This window comes from Rana temporaria, chromosome 7 (assembly GCF_905171775.1).
Source record: "Rana temporaria chromosome 7, aRanTem1.1, whole genome shotgun sequence".
NCBI classification, from domain to species: Eukaryota; Metazoa; Chordata; class Amphibia; order Anura; family Ranidae; genus Rana; species Rana temporaria.
The window spans coordinates 68874356-68888051 of record NC_053495.1 but is presented as its reverse complement, the minus strand read 5'-3'; the positions used below and the strand labels follow the sequence as shown (position 1 = coordinate 68888051).

The window sequence follows — 13696 nt, the reverse complement described above, 5'->3', positions numbered from 1 at the left end:
GTGGATGTGCTTAAGCAGAATACCTGTAATGGATTTTACATCCGTAGTGAGGCTTCCCACAGAGACCATTTTTTTTGGTGTAGATGCATAGTGTCATATAGCGTGTGGTGTTCAACATGCCTGAAAAAACACACCCTATGCTACAATGGGAATTGGACTTAAATGTTTCATTCTCCCCCGAACAATGGGATGCCATATTTGACAATCTACACAGATGTACCAAAACTACCACCATTAGAGAATCTGCCACTAAACTGCTGTACAGATGGTATCTAACCCCTGCCAAACTTAATTTGTTTTACCCATCAACTTCTCCACTCTGTTTTCAGGGGTTGTCCTACACAGGGGACGCTATTACATATATTTTGGGAATGCTCCCACATCAAACCCATCTGGCACAATGCAAGTCTTATGATTGATCGAATTTCAGGTAGAAAAATCCCAATAACTCCTCAAATGTGCCTTCTATTTGCTCCCATTCAAGACATACCAATTGCAAGTTCCAGATTAATCCACACTCTCCTTAGCGCCATCCACTGGGCCATAGCTTTCAACTGGCGTTCAAACAATGTGCCATGGCCTCAAATTCTTAACCGCATGGAAAATATAAAATTATCGGAAAAGAACACATATGATTGTTTTGCTTGCATCTATCTATCAAAGTTTCTTTTATGGTATAAGCAAGGAAGCTAAGACCTCTGCAGTGTGTAAATGTGCTTTTACTATGCAAAGATGTTGTACATACAAAACTATTACAATATTCGGAATACAATACAAGACTGATAGAGCAAGCAAAATGCCTAGCAAACAGCCTATGGTCTATAACAGTAGAAACACACAAAAAGTTACTTGACTCAGTGTACTGTGTAATCATGAGCTCTGTTGCTCCTGGAGACCAGGCACCTTTTTGCATGATCAGTGGCTTCTGGTGTTTTACACATTATGAAGTGGGCTTCCTATTGGTCTCTACGGCTCCTTTTTTATTTGGGCTCTTGTTTACCAGTTTGACAATGATTACAAAACAACCAAACTGTCAACAGTTCCCATTGTTACCAAGACATTCGTTTGAGAAACACCCTCAAACAAACCTGATCTGTTAGCATAGCAATCAGATTGCTATTCTATCACAGTCTAATAGAAAAATCATATATTTTATATCTAACCTTAACACATTCCGCCCTTGATTTATTTTTCATACATCATGGAACACAGAGTCAGGCTAATATTTATTACCTGCTGGGTTATACTCCATCAGGTGAATTGACACTGGTAGACCAAGGTCTTTGGACAGAAAGTGATCCCCTATATAACCTCTCCCATACAGGAAGTTACTTCAGTTTTTTTTACCAGTGTCTACAAGGTGATGGCATGTTTGAGCTCTCTGAGCGCCAGGTCTCTATTCCCACAAATGGTTCCAAAAATGATTCAAGGGATTGACCTATCAGATCCATTTGACACAGACTTTATAGATTAGATAAATGGTACCTGAGCCTCGCAAAGAAGACTTAAGATTAAGGTTTTGCCTGAAATGTGGCCTCCAGGCAATGGAACCTGCGAAGTGGAATCCTGGACACTACAGCGCATTCCTGCAGGGTGCTGTACAGGTCCAAGGGAGTGGACCCTAAACATGAAAAGGGTACCCAGTCCTTGAAGGTCCTCAAGTGACAGGAACCCGTCGTGATGGGTGAAGATTGGGCTCTTAGTTTCCAAGCTGCCCCGCACCTGGACCTTTTTGTGAGGTGTCCCATTAATTGGAACAATCATTCTGTGTACGGTCACCATACGGGGGAGTTTTGCTATACTTGTATGATGGTGCACAACGCTGCGCCATTTTTGCCTTGGTTTTACCAGGGCACACATGCATTCGCAAAGGCGCCGCTAAAAACTTAACATTTTGTTTGACAACTCAGGGCTCATGTGCATTCGTAAGAGTGCTGCTATACCGTTGTCTGGCAGCCATGACGCATGAACACTTGCAGTAGTGCCGTTTTTATACCCGCGTTTTAAACGATCAGGCCGCACGTGTGTTCGCAAAGACGCCATTTGGCTCAACAGTTGTTTACTGGCAGCCATGGCGCACGCGGCTTCACCGCACTGGCGCAGTAGCTTTATTTGGCGCACGAAGATTCAAGTCATACGCAAATTCGGCCACGCCCATTCACGTGAGTCACCAAGTGTTGCTTGGCAGGCTAAGGTGCTTAGCAGGATTGTTACGTAGGGGCTTGGTGAGCCCTATTAAAGGGTCTCCCTTCTGGGGTGTGTGTGTGTGTTAAATATACTCTCAAGTACCTCTCCACATCAGAGGTTTTTAAGATCCAACATTCCTTCTCTATAACAAGCAAAATGACAAGCAAATAAACCGCCTATGGTCTATAACAGTAGAAATACACAAAGTTACTTCACTCCGGTTCCTGTGTAATCATGATCTCAGTTGCTCCGTAAGAGCAGGAACCTTCTTGCATGATGAAGTGGCTCCCTATCGGTCTCTACTGTTCCTTTTATTTGGGCTTTTGTTTACCAGTTTGTTGATCATGGTTACAAAACAACCAAACTGTCAACAGTTCCCATTGTTACCAAGGCATTCGTTTTAGAAACGGCCTCAAACAAACCTGATCTGTGTTAGAATAGCAATCTGATTGCTATTCTATCAGTCTTATAGAAAAATCGTATATTTTAGATCGAACGCAACACAATGGTCAGCTATGACATTTGATGGCTTGATAGTTTGGTTGATAGCCAACAAAGCACACTAGTACCTGTGACCGTTCTTATTCATGACATGTCTAGACTGCAACTGTTTTGGGAAATCGGTGGGGTTCTGCTTTAACTGCAGAAGAGGAACTGGTCTGACAGAAATACTGGAGGGTAAAGCAGCTCCCTTTTTTATGTGTGTGTGTATAGCTGTTTTATCTAACGTTTAACCACTTAAGCCCCGAGCCTGTTTTTCAGATTCGGGATTTACAAGACTAAAACTGTTTTTTTTGCTAGAAAATTACTTAAAACCCCCAAAAATTTTATATATATTTTTTTTCTAACACCCTAGAGAATAAAATGGCGGTCATCGCAATACTTTTTGTCACACCGTATTTTCGCAGCGGTCTTACAAGCACACTTTTTTTGGAAAAAATTAACTTTTTTGAATTAAAAAATAAGACAACAATAAATTTGGCCCAATTTTTTTATATATTGTGAAAGATAATGTTACGCCGAGTAAAATGATACCCAACATGTCACGCTTTAAAATTGCGCCCGCTCGTGGCATGGCGTCAAACTTTTACCCTTAAAAATCTTGATAGGCGACGTTTAAAAAATTCTATAGGTTGCATTTTTTGAGCTACAGAGTAGCTCTAGGGCTATAATTATTGATCTCGCTCTAACGATCGCGGCGATACCTCACTTGTGTGGTTTGAATAACGTTTTCATATGGCGGCGCTACTCGCGTATGCGTTCGCTTCTGCGCGCGAGCTCGTCAGGACGGGGCGCTTTAAAAAAAAATTTTTTGTTTTCTTATTTATTTTTATTAATTTTATTATTTTTTACACTGAAATAAAAAAAAAAAAAAAAAATGATCACTTTTATTCCTATTACAAGGAATGTAAACATCCCTTGTAATAGAAAAAAGCATGACAGGTCCTCTTAAATATGAGATCTGGGGTCAAAAAGACCTCGGATCTCATATTTAGGCTTCAATGCAAGAAAAAAAAAAAAAAAAGGAAAATTTGTCATTTAAAAAAAATGACAACAAAAAAAATTGTCTCTTTAAGAGGCTGGGCGGGACTGACGTTTTGACGTCACTTCCGCCCAGCAGAGCTATGAGGACGGGTGGGGGCCATCTTGCCCTCACTACAGTCCTCACTCTCCAGGCGGCAACATCCGATCTCCGCCGCTACCGACGGCTCCGGTAAGCTGCGGAGGGCGCGGAAAAGCGACGGGAGAGGGGGGGCCCCTCTCCCGCCACCGATAACGGCGATCTCGCGGTGAATCCGCCGCGGAGACCGCCGTTATCGTTTACACGGCAGCCCACTGTAAAGGTGGATATCCCGGTTCTGGCAGCAGCTGCTGCCGTTACCGAGATATTCAGCTTTAAAAATAGGACGTATATATACAGTGGGCTGTCGTTAAGTGGTTAAACAAGTCAGCAATGACAGCTCCCAAATTTATAACCTCACAGATTCTCATTTTAAAACTAAACTGCAGTGACTGAAATGGCTTCATAAGCCCAGCAGAGAGATGGTCTTACAATTTGCTCAATATTGATTTCATTAAAATTATTGTGCAAATGATTTATCTGTGTGTAAACATGCTATGATTTTTTTTTTTAACCTAATTTTCCTTTTTTTAACAGAATGGCAGAAGCACTGTTAACCTTGGTTTTATACCAAAGATTGATCCTGCTGTTCCTACCTCAGCCATGCCTGTTGGCCCACTGATGCAGACTTATGAATTTAAGCAAGGCTGTCAACAATGTTTTGTGAGAATAGGTAAAATTTACACTTTTTATGGGCATTACTGTATGCTTAATTACGTTAAAAAGAATAGCAAGATGCATCAAGTTGTCTGAAAGAACAAGACTTTTACCCATAGCAACCATGATCCTTTTTTTCTTCCTTAAAGTTTAGGGGGGGGGGGGGATACTACTACATTAATTTTAACCAACTTCCCATAAGATATGTGTGTTTAACATATTTTTTGCAATTTACCCTTTAAAATCCTCCTTTCTGTAGACATCCAAAATCCTTAAAGCTACTGCTGGATGCCACCATCTTGGATGTGATGTCAGCAGCCCTAGCAGGCTCAGAACTATCACTTAAAGCTGAACTCCTAGCTTTTTGATGCCCTTTAGTTCAGTTCATTTGGGCCAACAAACGATGCCCCCCCACTAACATGGGAACGATGCCCCCCCACTAACATGGGAACGATGCCCCCCCACTAACATGGGAACGATGTCCCCCCCCACTAACATGGGAACGATGTCCCCCCCCCACTAACATGGGAACGATGTCCCCCCCCACTAACATGGGAACGATGTCCCCCCCCACTAACATGGGAACGATGTCCCCCCCCACTAACATGGGAACGATGTCCCCCCCCACTAACATGGGAACGATGTCCCCCCCCACTAACATGGGAACGATGTCCCCCCCCACTAACATGGGAACGATGTCCCCCCCCACTAACATGGGAACGATGTCCCCCCCCCACTAACATGGGAACGATGTCCCCCCCCCACTAACATGGGAACGATGTCCCCCCCCACTAACATGGGAACGATGTCCCCCCCCACTAACATGGGAACGATGTCCCCCCCCCACTAACATGGGAACGATGTCCCCCCCCACTAACATGGGAACGATGTCCCCCCCCACTAACATGGGAACGATGTCCCCCCCCACTAACATGGGAACGATGTCCCCCCCCACTAACATGGGAACGATGTCCCCCCCCACTAACATGGGAACGATGTCCCCCCCACTAACATGGGAACGATGTCCCCCCCCACTAACATGGGAACGATGTCCCCCCCCACTAACATGGGAACGATGTCCCCCCCCCACTAACATGGGAACGATGCCCCCCCCCCACTAACATGGGAACGATGCCCCCCCCCCCCCACTAACATGGGAACGATGCCCCCCCCCCCACTAACATGGGAACGATGCCCCCCCCCCACTAACATGGGAACGATGCCCCCCCCCCACTAACATGGGAACGATGCCCCCCCCCCCCCAACATGGGAACGATGCCCCCCCCCCCCCTAACATGGGAACGATGCCCCCCCCCCCACTAACATGGGAACGATGCCCCCCCCCCCACTAACATGGGAACGATGCCCCCCCCCACTAACATGGGAACGATGCCCCCCCCCCACTAACATGGGAACGATGCCCCCCCCCCACTAACATGGGAACGATGCCCCCCCCCCCCACTAACATGGGAACGATGCCCCCCCCCCCCACTAACATGGGAACGATGCCCCCCCCCCCCCCTAACATGGGAACGATGCCCCCCCCCCCACTAACATGGGAACGATGCCCCCCCCCCCCACTAACATGGGAACGATGCCCCCCCCCCACTAACATGGGAACGATGCCCCCCCCACTAACATGTTTTGGATGGAACAAAGAACTGTTTGAACTCCTTTTGGGTTTTTACTGCAGTCTCTTAGATAATTTTAGTGATTCCTATCCTGCTGACATTGTTTTGCCAAACAAAAAGTGAGGGAGATTCTACAGCAGCAGCAGGGTCAAAGACAGAAATATTAACCTGACAGGGGTTCTAGCCTTCTATCAACACTGCAAGGAATGAGGAGAGGCCTCTTATATAGCCCTTTTGTATTGGTCTTACAGTGATTCTTTCACTCTCCATCTAATTTTTTTGTTTTTGATTTTATTTTCCAATAATTACTATTCTTTTTGAAAATGCAGGTTTACATCCAAAAGTCTGTCTTTAGTTTTGTCTGGAAATATACTTTTTTTTTTTTTTACTGTTTTTCAAAAAAGATCGTTTTTTGAATCATTAACAAAATAAGCTTTTGCTAGACCTGGTTGATGTATTTGTATGTCGTCTTGCTTCATATTTTCATGCATAAATTTCCCCTTTTAGGGATCAAAGCTCTGGACTTTACACACAGGGAAAAATTAGACCACAAGTGCAAGAAAGATATTTTACTAGGACGGATGAAAAACGCTGAAAAGAAGGCATGGCTCAAAATTCGCCCAAGACCTACAAAAGATTTTTCTGGCCCCTACATGTTGTGCAAAGGTTAGGAAGTCACTATTCACTTTGGGCACTGCAATAATTATATTGCAACAGTAATTCCATTATCGTAGATAAATGTATGACTATTGTGTGTATAAAAAAAAAAAAAACTGCCCTGTGATCAAGCGGTGGAGATTCACTCCTCCATGTTCAGAAGTATTTTTACAAGGAGTAGCAGCAACAGCCTGCAGGAGAAGGGATACTCCCCATTACATTTACCTAATATTTTAGGTGCTGAAGGGCCCCCCCCCCCCAAAATACAGCTTTATAGCAGTATTAAACCGAACCCAAAGCAAACTTTTTTTATTATATTGCATCTTACCAGTTCTTAGATGTGATGGCTGTATTCACTTCCCTTTTAGGCCGCCTTCTATTTTCATCTGGTGATCCATCCTGCAAGTCTGTTTTTCAAATGCCCAAGCTCTCCAGCAGTCAGTTTACATTGGTGAGACAAACACCTTAACACTGGTGTAATTAAAATGATCTGCTTTTAATTTTTTATTGTAAAATCTTTATTTAGAAACAAATTGGCATATAACAGCATACAAATTCAGGTAGTCGAGGATTAGATGGAGGCGGGCATCAAGAAAACATAAAATACATATAAACTAGCAGGAAAATTTAAATAAAAAAAGAAAACCTGACCATACATGGTGCAATTATGCCTTGATACAAGTCTGTAACTTTCAGTCTTTCTTGGACATAATTTGGCAGTGCCATCTGGAATCAATATCCAATAAATATATCAGCATTGACAGAGGGGGCGAAGGCTGTCCCATAGCCAGCACGGCATCCACCCATGTGCTGCCATGCTCAAAAGGATATATGAGGCATCCTACTGGCAGTAGCATCAGGAGAGGGGGGCCAAATCGGCAGAATTTTATAATTGGTTTCTTGGGTTTTGGACTAAATAGAGCTGGAGTGAGTGAGCTGGTAGAGGTGTGTCAGCTGAGTTTTAGGTCTCTCTCCCATGCCCGTACGTGTGCAGGTTTAGTATCCTGGGTGGCGGAACCTAATAGGCGGTACATTTCCGAGATCATGTGGGGAATCGGTTCATCCTCCACAAAAAGGCATTTGAAGGGTGTGAGAGAGATGTCTCTTATACAATAGCCATGGACCTCGAAAAAGTGGTGGAGCTTGACTGTACCTCCAAAAATCATCTGGGAGCAGCTATGTCTGGTCTGCAAGGACTCGAAACTCAATGGTTTACCATATTTCTAATGAGCTTTCCATAACTGGTATTGCCATCATCCACTTAAGGGCCAAAAAATTCAATTTTTCGCCCGGAGGAAACCACAAAAACCCACCCAACGGAGCCAGTGGGGACACAGGAGGGGATAGGTTCAGGGATGGGTTTATCCGGTCCCAAACTGAAAGAGCCTGCACCGTCAGCAAGGAGGTTGTGTCTGACAGCCCCCTATGCTCCCAGGACAGCCACAGTGCATAGGCTAAGTTCCTAGGCTGGTCCTTACCTTCCTATGGCAGTACCGTGATGTGAGCTAGCAGTGCCTCAGAGGGGATAGGGGAACCCTCAGCGATTCAGTTGAAATGGTTACACATAGGGGATACCAAAAGGGTCAGAAAAGCCTTATAATACGCCCCAGTATAACCATCTCGTCCAGGGCTCTTCCCACTGGGCAGGGATTTCACTATCAACTCTATCTCACCGGGGGTAATCGGTAGCTCCCAGATCGGCACGCTGGTCTGTGTTCAGGGGTGGGACACCAGCCTAGGCTAAATAGTCTTGTATGGCCACCGACCTGGGCATCTGAGTGTCCAGGGATTGATCAGGGGTCAAGTTATAAAGTTGGGGTGTAATATTCCTGAAACTATTTTAGAGAACTGAACCGCAATTTTCGCCAAATGGGGAACGAAGCTTCTGTACATAAGTCTGAGCATGCTTCTTACAAAGGGCCCGTGCGAGCATGCGACATTTATTGCTATGCTCATAGTACTTATGAGACATGTATCTGGCTTGCTTACGTGCTTGCCGATCCAACAATCGCGAGGACGATTCCCTCAGGTCTGTCAGCCTCTTCAATGCCCCAAGGTCTCCACTATGCTTATGTTGACGTTCCACCTCTTGGAGGGCATCAAGAATTCTTTTGAAATTTGCTTGACGTGTTTTTTTGAGTTTGGAGCCTAGGGATATACAGTGCCTTGCGAAAGTATTCGGCCCCCTTGAACTTTGCGACCTTTTGCCACATTTCAGGCTTCAAACATAAAGATATAAAACTGTAATTTTTTTGAAGAATCAACAACAAGTGGGACACAATCATGAAGTGGAACGAAATTTATTGGATATTTCAAACTTTTTTTAAATATAAAAAACTGAAAAATTGGGCATGCAAAATTATTCAGCCCCCTTAAGTTAATACTTTGTAGTGCCACCTTTTGCTGCGATTACAGCTGTAAGTTGCTTGGGGTATGTCTTATCAGTTTTGCACATCGGGAGACTGAAATTTTTGCCCATTCCTCCTTGCAAAACAGCTCGAGCTCAGTGAGGTTGGATGGAGAGCGTTTGTGAACAGCAGTTTTCAGTTCTTTCCACAGATTCTCGATTGGATTCAGGTCTGGACTGTGACTTGGCCATTCTAACACCTGCATATGTTTATTTGTGAACCATTCCATTGTAGATTTTTGCTTTATGTTTTGGATCATTGTCTTGTTGGAAGACAAATCTCCGTCCCAGTCTCAGGTCTTTTGCAGACTCCATCAGGTTTTCTTCCAGAATGGTCCTGTATTTGGCTCCATCCATCTTCCCATCAATTTTAACCATCTTCCCTGTCCCTGCTGAAGAAAAGCAGGCCCAAACCATGATGCTGCCACCACCATATTTGACAGTGGGGATGGTGTGTTCAGGGTGATGAGCTGTGTTGCTTTTACGCCAAACATAACGTTTTGCATTGTTGCCAAAAAGTTTGATTTTGGTTTCATCTGACCAGAGCACCTTCTTCCACATGTTTGGTGTGTCTCCCAGGTGGCTTGTGGCAAACTTTAAACAACACTTTTTATGGATATCTTTAAGAAATGGTTTTCTTCTTGCCACTCTTCCATAAAGGCCAGATTTGTGCTGTATACGACTGATTGTTGTCCTATGGACAGAGTCTCCCACCTCAGCTGTAGATCTCTGCAGTTCATCCAGAGTGATCATGGGCCTCTTGGCTGCATCTCTGATCAGTCTTCTCCTTGTATGAGCTGAAAGTTTAGAGTGACGGCCAGGTCTTCGTAGATTTGCAGTGGTCTGATACTCCCATTTCAATATTATCGCTTGCACAGTGCTCCTTGGGATGTTTAAAGCTTGGAAAATTTTTTTGCATCCAAATCCGGCTTTAAACTTCTCCACAACAGTATCTCGGATCTGCCTGGTGTGTTCCTTGTTCTTCATGATGCTCTCTGCGCTTAAAACAGACCTCTGAGACTATCACAGTGCAGGTGCATTTATACGGAGACTTGATTACACACAGGTGGATTCTTTTATCATCATTAGTCATTTAGGTTAACATTGGATCATTCAGAGATCCTCACTGAACTTCTGGAGAGAGTTTGCTGCACTGAAAGTAAAGGGGCTGAATAATTTTGCACGCCCAATTTTTCAGTTTTTTATTTGTTTTAAAAGTTTGAAATATCCAATAAATTTCGTTCCACTTCATGATTGTGTCCCACTTGTTGATTCTTCAAAAAAAAAATAGTTTTATATCTATGTTTGAAGCCTGAAATGTGGCAAAAGGTCGCAAAGTTCAAGGGGGCCAAATACTTTCGCAAGGCACTGTAAATTCTCTCCTAACTACTGCCTATCTTATAGGCTGTACAGATGGTGTTCCCTGGGGAGTGCTCCTTGAGCAGATTGTAATGCCGCTGATCGCCATTCTCTCCTGTTTTGATAGGGGGGACAACACATTTGCCCCAAATTGAGATATTCTCTGGGGGTCACATCCTCCATGGTAAAGGGGTAACTGCTAATATTATCTACTTGTGTATTGCATTTCTCAGTTTTGTCATTGTCTGATGTACTGGGAAGAGATGTTGGACAGGGAACCAGTGGATCCTAATTGGGTGGTGTCTTTCCCCTACATGGCCATTTAAAAAACATTTATTGTATCGACTGATAAAACATGGAGAGGACGAGGTAGAACAGCTACTGGTTCCCAAGCCCTTTCATAGGGTGGTGCTAGACCTGGCCCATTCTCATGTAATAGGGGGACATCTCGGTATCGAAAAAAACAGGAGGAGAATCACCCAGAGATTTTTCTGGTCCAGGTTGCATGCAGATGTCAAGGAGTTCGCAGCCCTCTTGTCCCTCTACCAATAATCGAGGTCCCCTTTGAGAGGATTGGCATGAACCTGGTGGGGCCGGTTGTGAAATCTGCCCGGGGTCACCAGCATATTCTGGTGAACCTAGACTATGCAACGCGCTATCCTGAGGCCGTACCCTTGTGCAACACCTCTAAGGCTATCGCCAAGTAATTGGTTCAGGTGTTTAGTCGAATGGGGATCCCAAAAGAGATCTTAACCAATCAGGGCACCCCATTTATGTCTAGGGTTACCAAGGAACTGTGTAGCCTATACAAAATCTCCCATCTCCATACCTGTCTACCACCCCCAAACGGATGGTCTGGTCGAAAGATTTAATAAAACTTTGAAAAGTATACTGAAAATAGTGGTCGACGAAGATGGGAGAAACTGGAAATTTTTGCTACCATATCTTATGTTTGCCATACGAGAGAGGTTCCACAGGCATCCACGGGCTGTTCCCCCTTTGAACTCTTGTATGGTAGACATCCCAGGGGGCTGCTAGATGTTGCCAAAGAAACATGGGAAGGAGAGGCCACCCCATATAGAAACATCAGAGCATGTCTCCTTGATGCTGGATTTGCATCGCAGCTGTCCTGACCCTGGTGCGAGAACATATGGAGCGAGCCCAGGAGGCCCAGAGGAGAGTCTATTGCCGGGGTGCCAAGGTCCTTACTTTCAGTCCCGGGGACAGCTTGCTGGTACTGGTTCCCACGGTGGAAAGTAAGTTCCTAGCCAAGTGGCAAGGTCCCCTTTTGAGGTTGTGGAAAGGGTGGGGGAGGTAAATTACAAAGTCTACCAGCCAGGGAAAAGGCAACCACACCAAATTTACCATGTGAATCTCTTAAAGCCCTGGAAGGACAGACTTTTCTGGCCATGTCCCCACCTCTAACATACCAGGTACCGGTGACATCTGACGTCCCCATAAATGATTCCCTGTCCGTGGCACAACAAAGTGAAGTTAGGGCGTTTGTGCATAAAATAGACTTTTTCTCCCCCTCACCCAGACTGACCAACGTGATCCAACATGACATAGTGACGGAACCAGGGGTTCGCGTAAATGTTAAGCCATATAGAATCCCAGAGTCCAGGCGGGAGGCAGTCGCGAAGGAAATAAAAAAATATATGTTGGAGTGGACATAAGAGTCCCACAGGGAGTGGTCGAGCCCCATAGTGCTGGTCCCAAAACCTGATGGCACTATCAGGTTTTGTAATGACTTTAGGAAACTCAACGGTGTGTCCAAGTTCCCGATGGCCCGGGTCGTCAAACTCGCGGACAGGTTAGCTACATAATGACCCTACGAAAGACTATTGGCGAATACCACTAACTGCATCGGCCAAGGAGAAGACTGCCTTTTCTACTCCTGAGAGCTTGTTTCAGTATAAGCGGATGCCTTTTGGTCTGCACGGAGCCCCTGCAAATCATGGACAAAGCCTTGAGACCACATCGCCCGTATGCAGCTGCCTATTTGGACGAGGTGGTCATCCACAGTCCAGATTGGGAATTGCACCTGCTCCGTGTACAAGCAGTGATAGATTCCCTTAGGGAAGCAGGTCTCGGGCCAACCCAAAAAAGCCTGGAGGAGGCCAAATACCTTCAGTACATTATTGGCCGGGGAGTGGTCAAGCCGCAGACCAATAAGGTTGAGGCAATTCAGAAATGGCCCCAGACGGTCAATAAAAAACAAGTGAGGGCCTTCCTAGGCATTACGGAGTATTGCAGATGGTTTATGCCCAACTTTGCCACCATGGCCGCCCCTCTGACCGACCTGACAAAGGGTAGAGGGGTCTATCATGGTCAAGTCCCGACGCCGAGGAGGCATTTCAGAAATTAAAGCAGGCCCTTTGTGGGATACCAGTACTAGTGCCCTGGACTTCACAACGGAGTTTGTTGTACAGACAGAGGCCTCTGAGGTGGGCCTAGGGGCTGTACTGTCACAGAACAGGGATAGTGAGGAGCGCCCAGTTGTATACCTGAGCCGAAAGCTGAACAAGCATGAAAAGAATTATGCCATCGTAGAAAAGGAGTGTCTTGCCATTAAATGGGCCTTAGACTCCCTGAAGTATTACCTACTGGGAAGGTTGTTTAAGCTGGTCACAGACCATGCTCCCCTAAAGTGGATGTGACAACAGGGAGAAAAATAGCCGCGTGACAATGTGGTTCCTGGCTTTACAGCCCTTTAAGTTTACAGTGGAGCACAGGCCGGGAAAGTTCTAAAATAACGCAGATGCCCTCTCCCGCCGTGAAATGTATGGTTGGGTCAAGTGCTCGGCCGCAGGGGCTTGAGCAGAGGGGGAGGATATAGGACGGTATGCGAGGTGAGATGCATGATAATGGGTACATTTCACCTCGCATTCGTTCCATTGTTAGGGACAGAACCCGGAATCCGGCTCGGTTTTTCCAGCCTCTGTGGCAGGCTGGGTTTCGGTCCGGATGTTCGAGTCCTCTGGAGTCCACAGTCAGCTGAACTTTAAATATCCAGGAAGAGAGCACAGCAGGGCTCTGGTTTGGAGACTCCGGAGGGAACCTGAGTGAGAGGAGCTCTGTTGGGAGTGGATTAAAAAGAAAAGGTTTGCTTTACCGCTTGTTTTGTGGGGGACGGGGACCAGTCTCACACTGTATAGAGAGGAGACTATTTGTTTA

General features: G+C 45.4%; 1 protein-coding gene across 2 annotated transcripts in view; it reads left to right on the top strand.

The window, feature by feature from the left end:
- Positions 1-13696, top strand: part of ZC3H7B (zinc finger CCCH-type containing 7B) — a 418789-nt gene that overhangs the window by 201636 nt on the left and 203457 nt on the right. For both annotated transcript variants that reach the window (XM_040359565.1, XM_040359564.1), the window contains exons 12-13: positions 4346-4481; positions 6604-6762. In XM_040359565.1, the coding sequence (XP_040215499.1) occupies positions 4346-4481; positions 6604-6762 (295 nt within the window). The remainder of the gene's footprint in view (positions 1-4345; positions 4482-6603; positions 6763-13696) is intronic.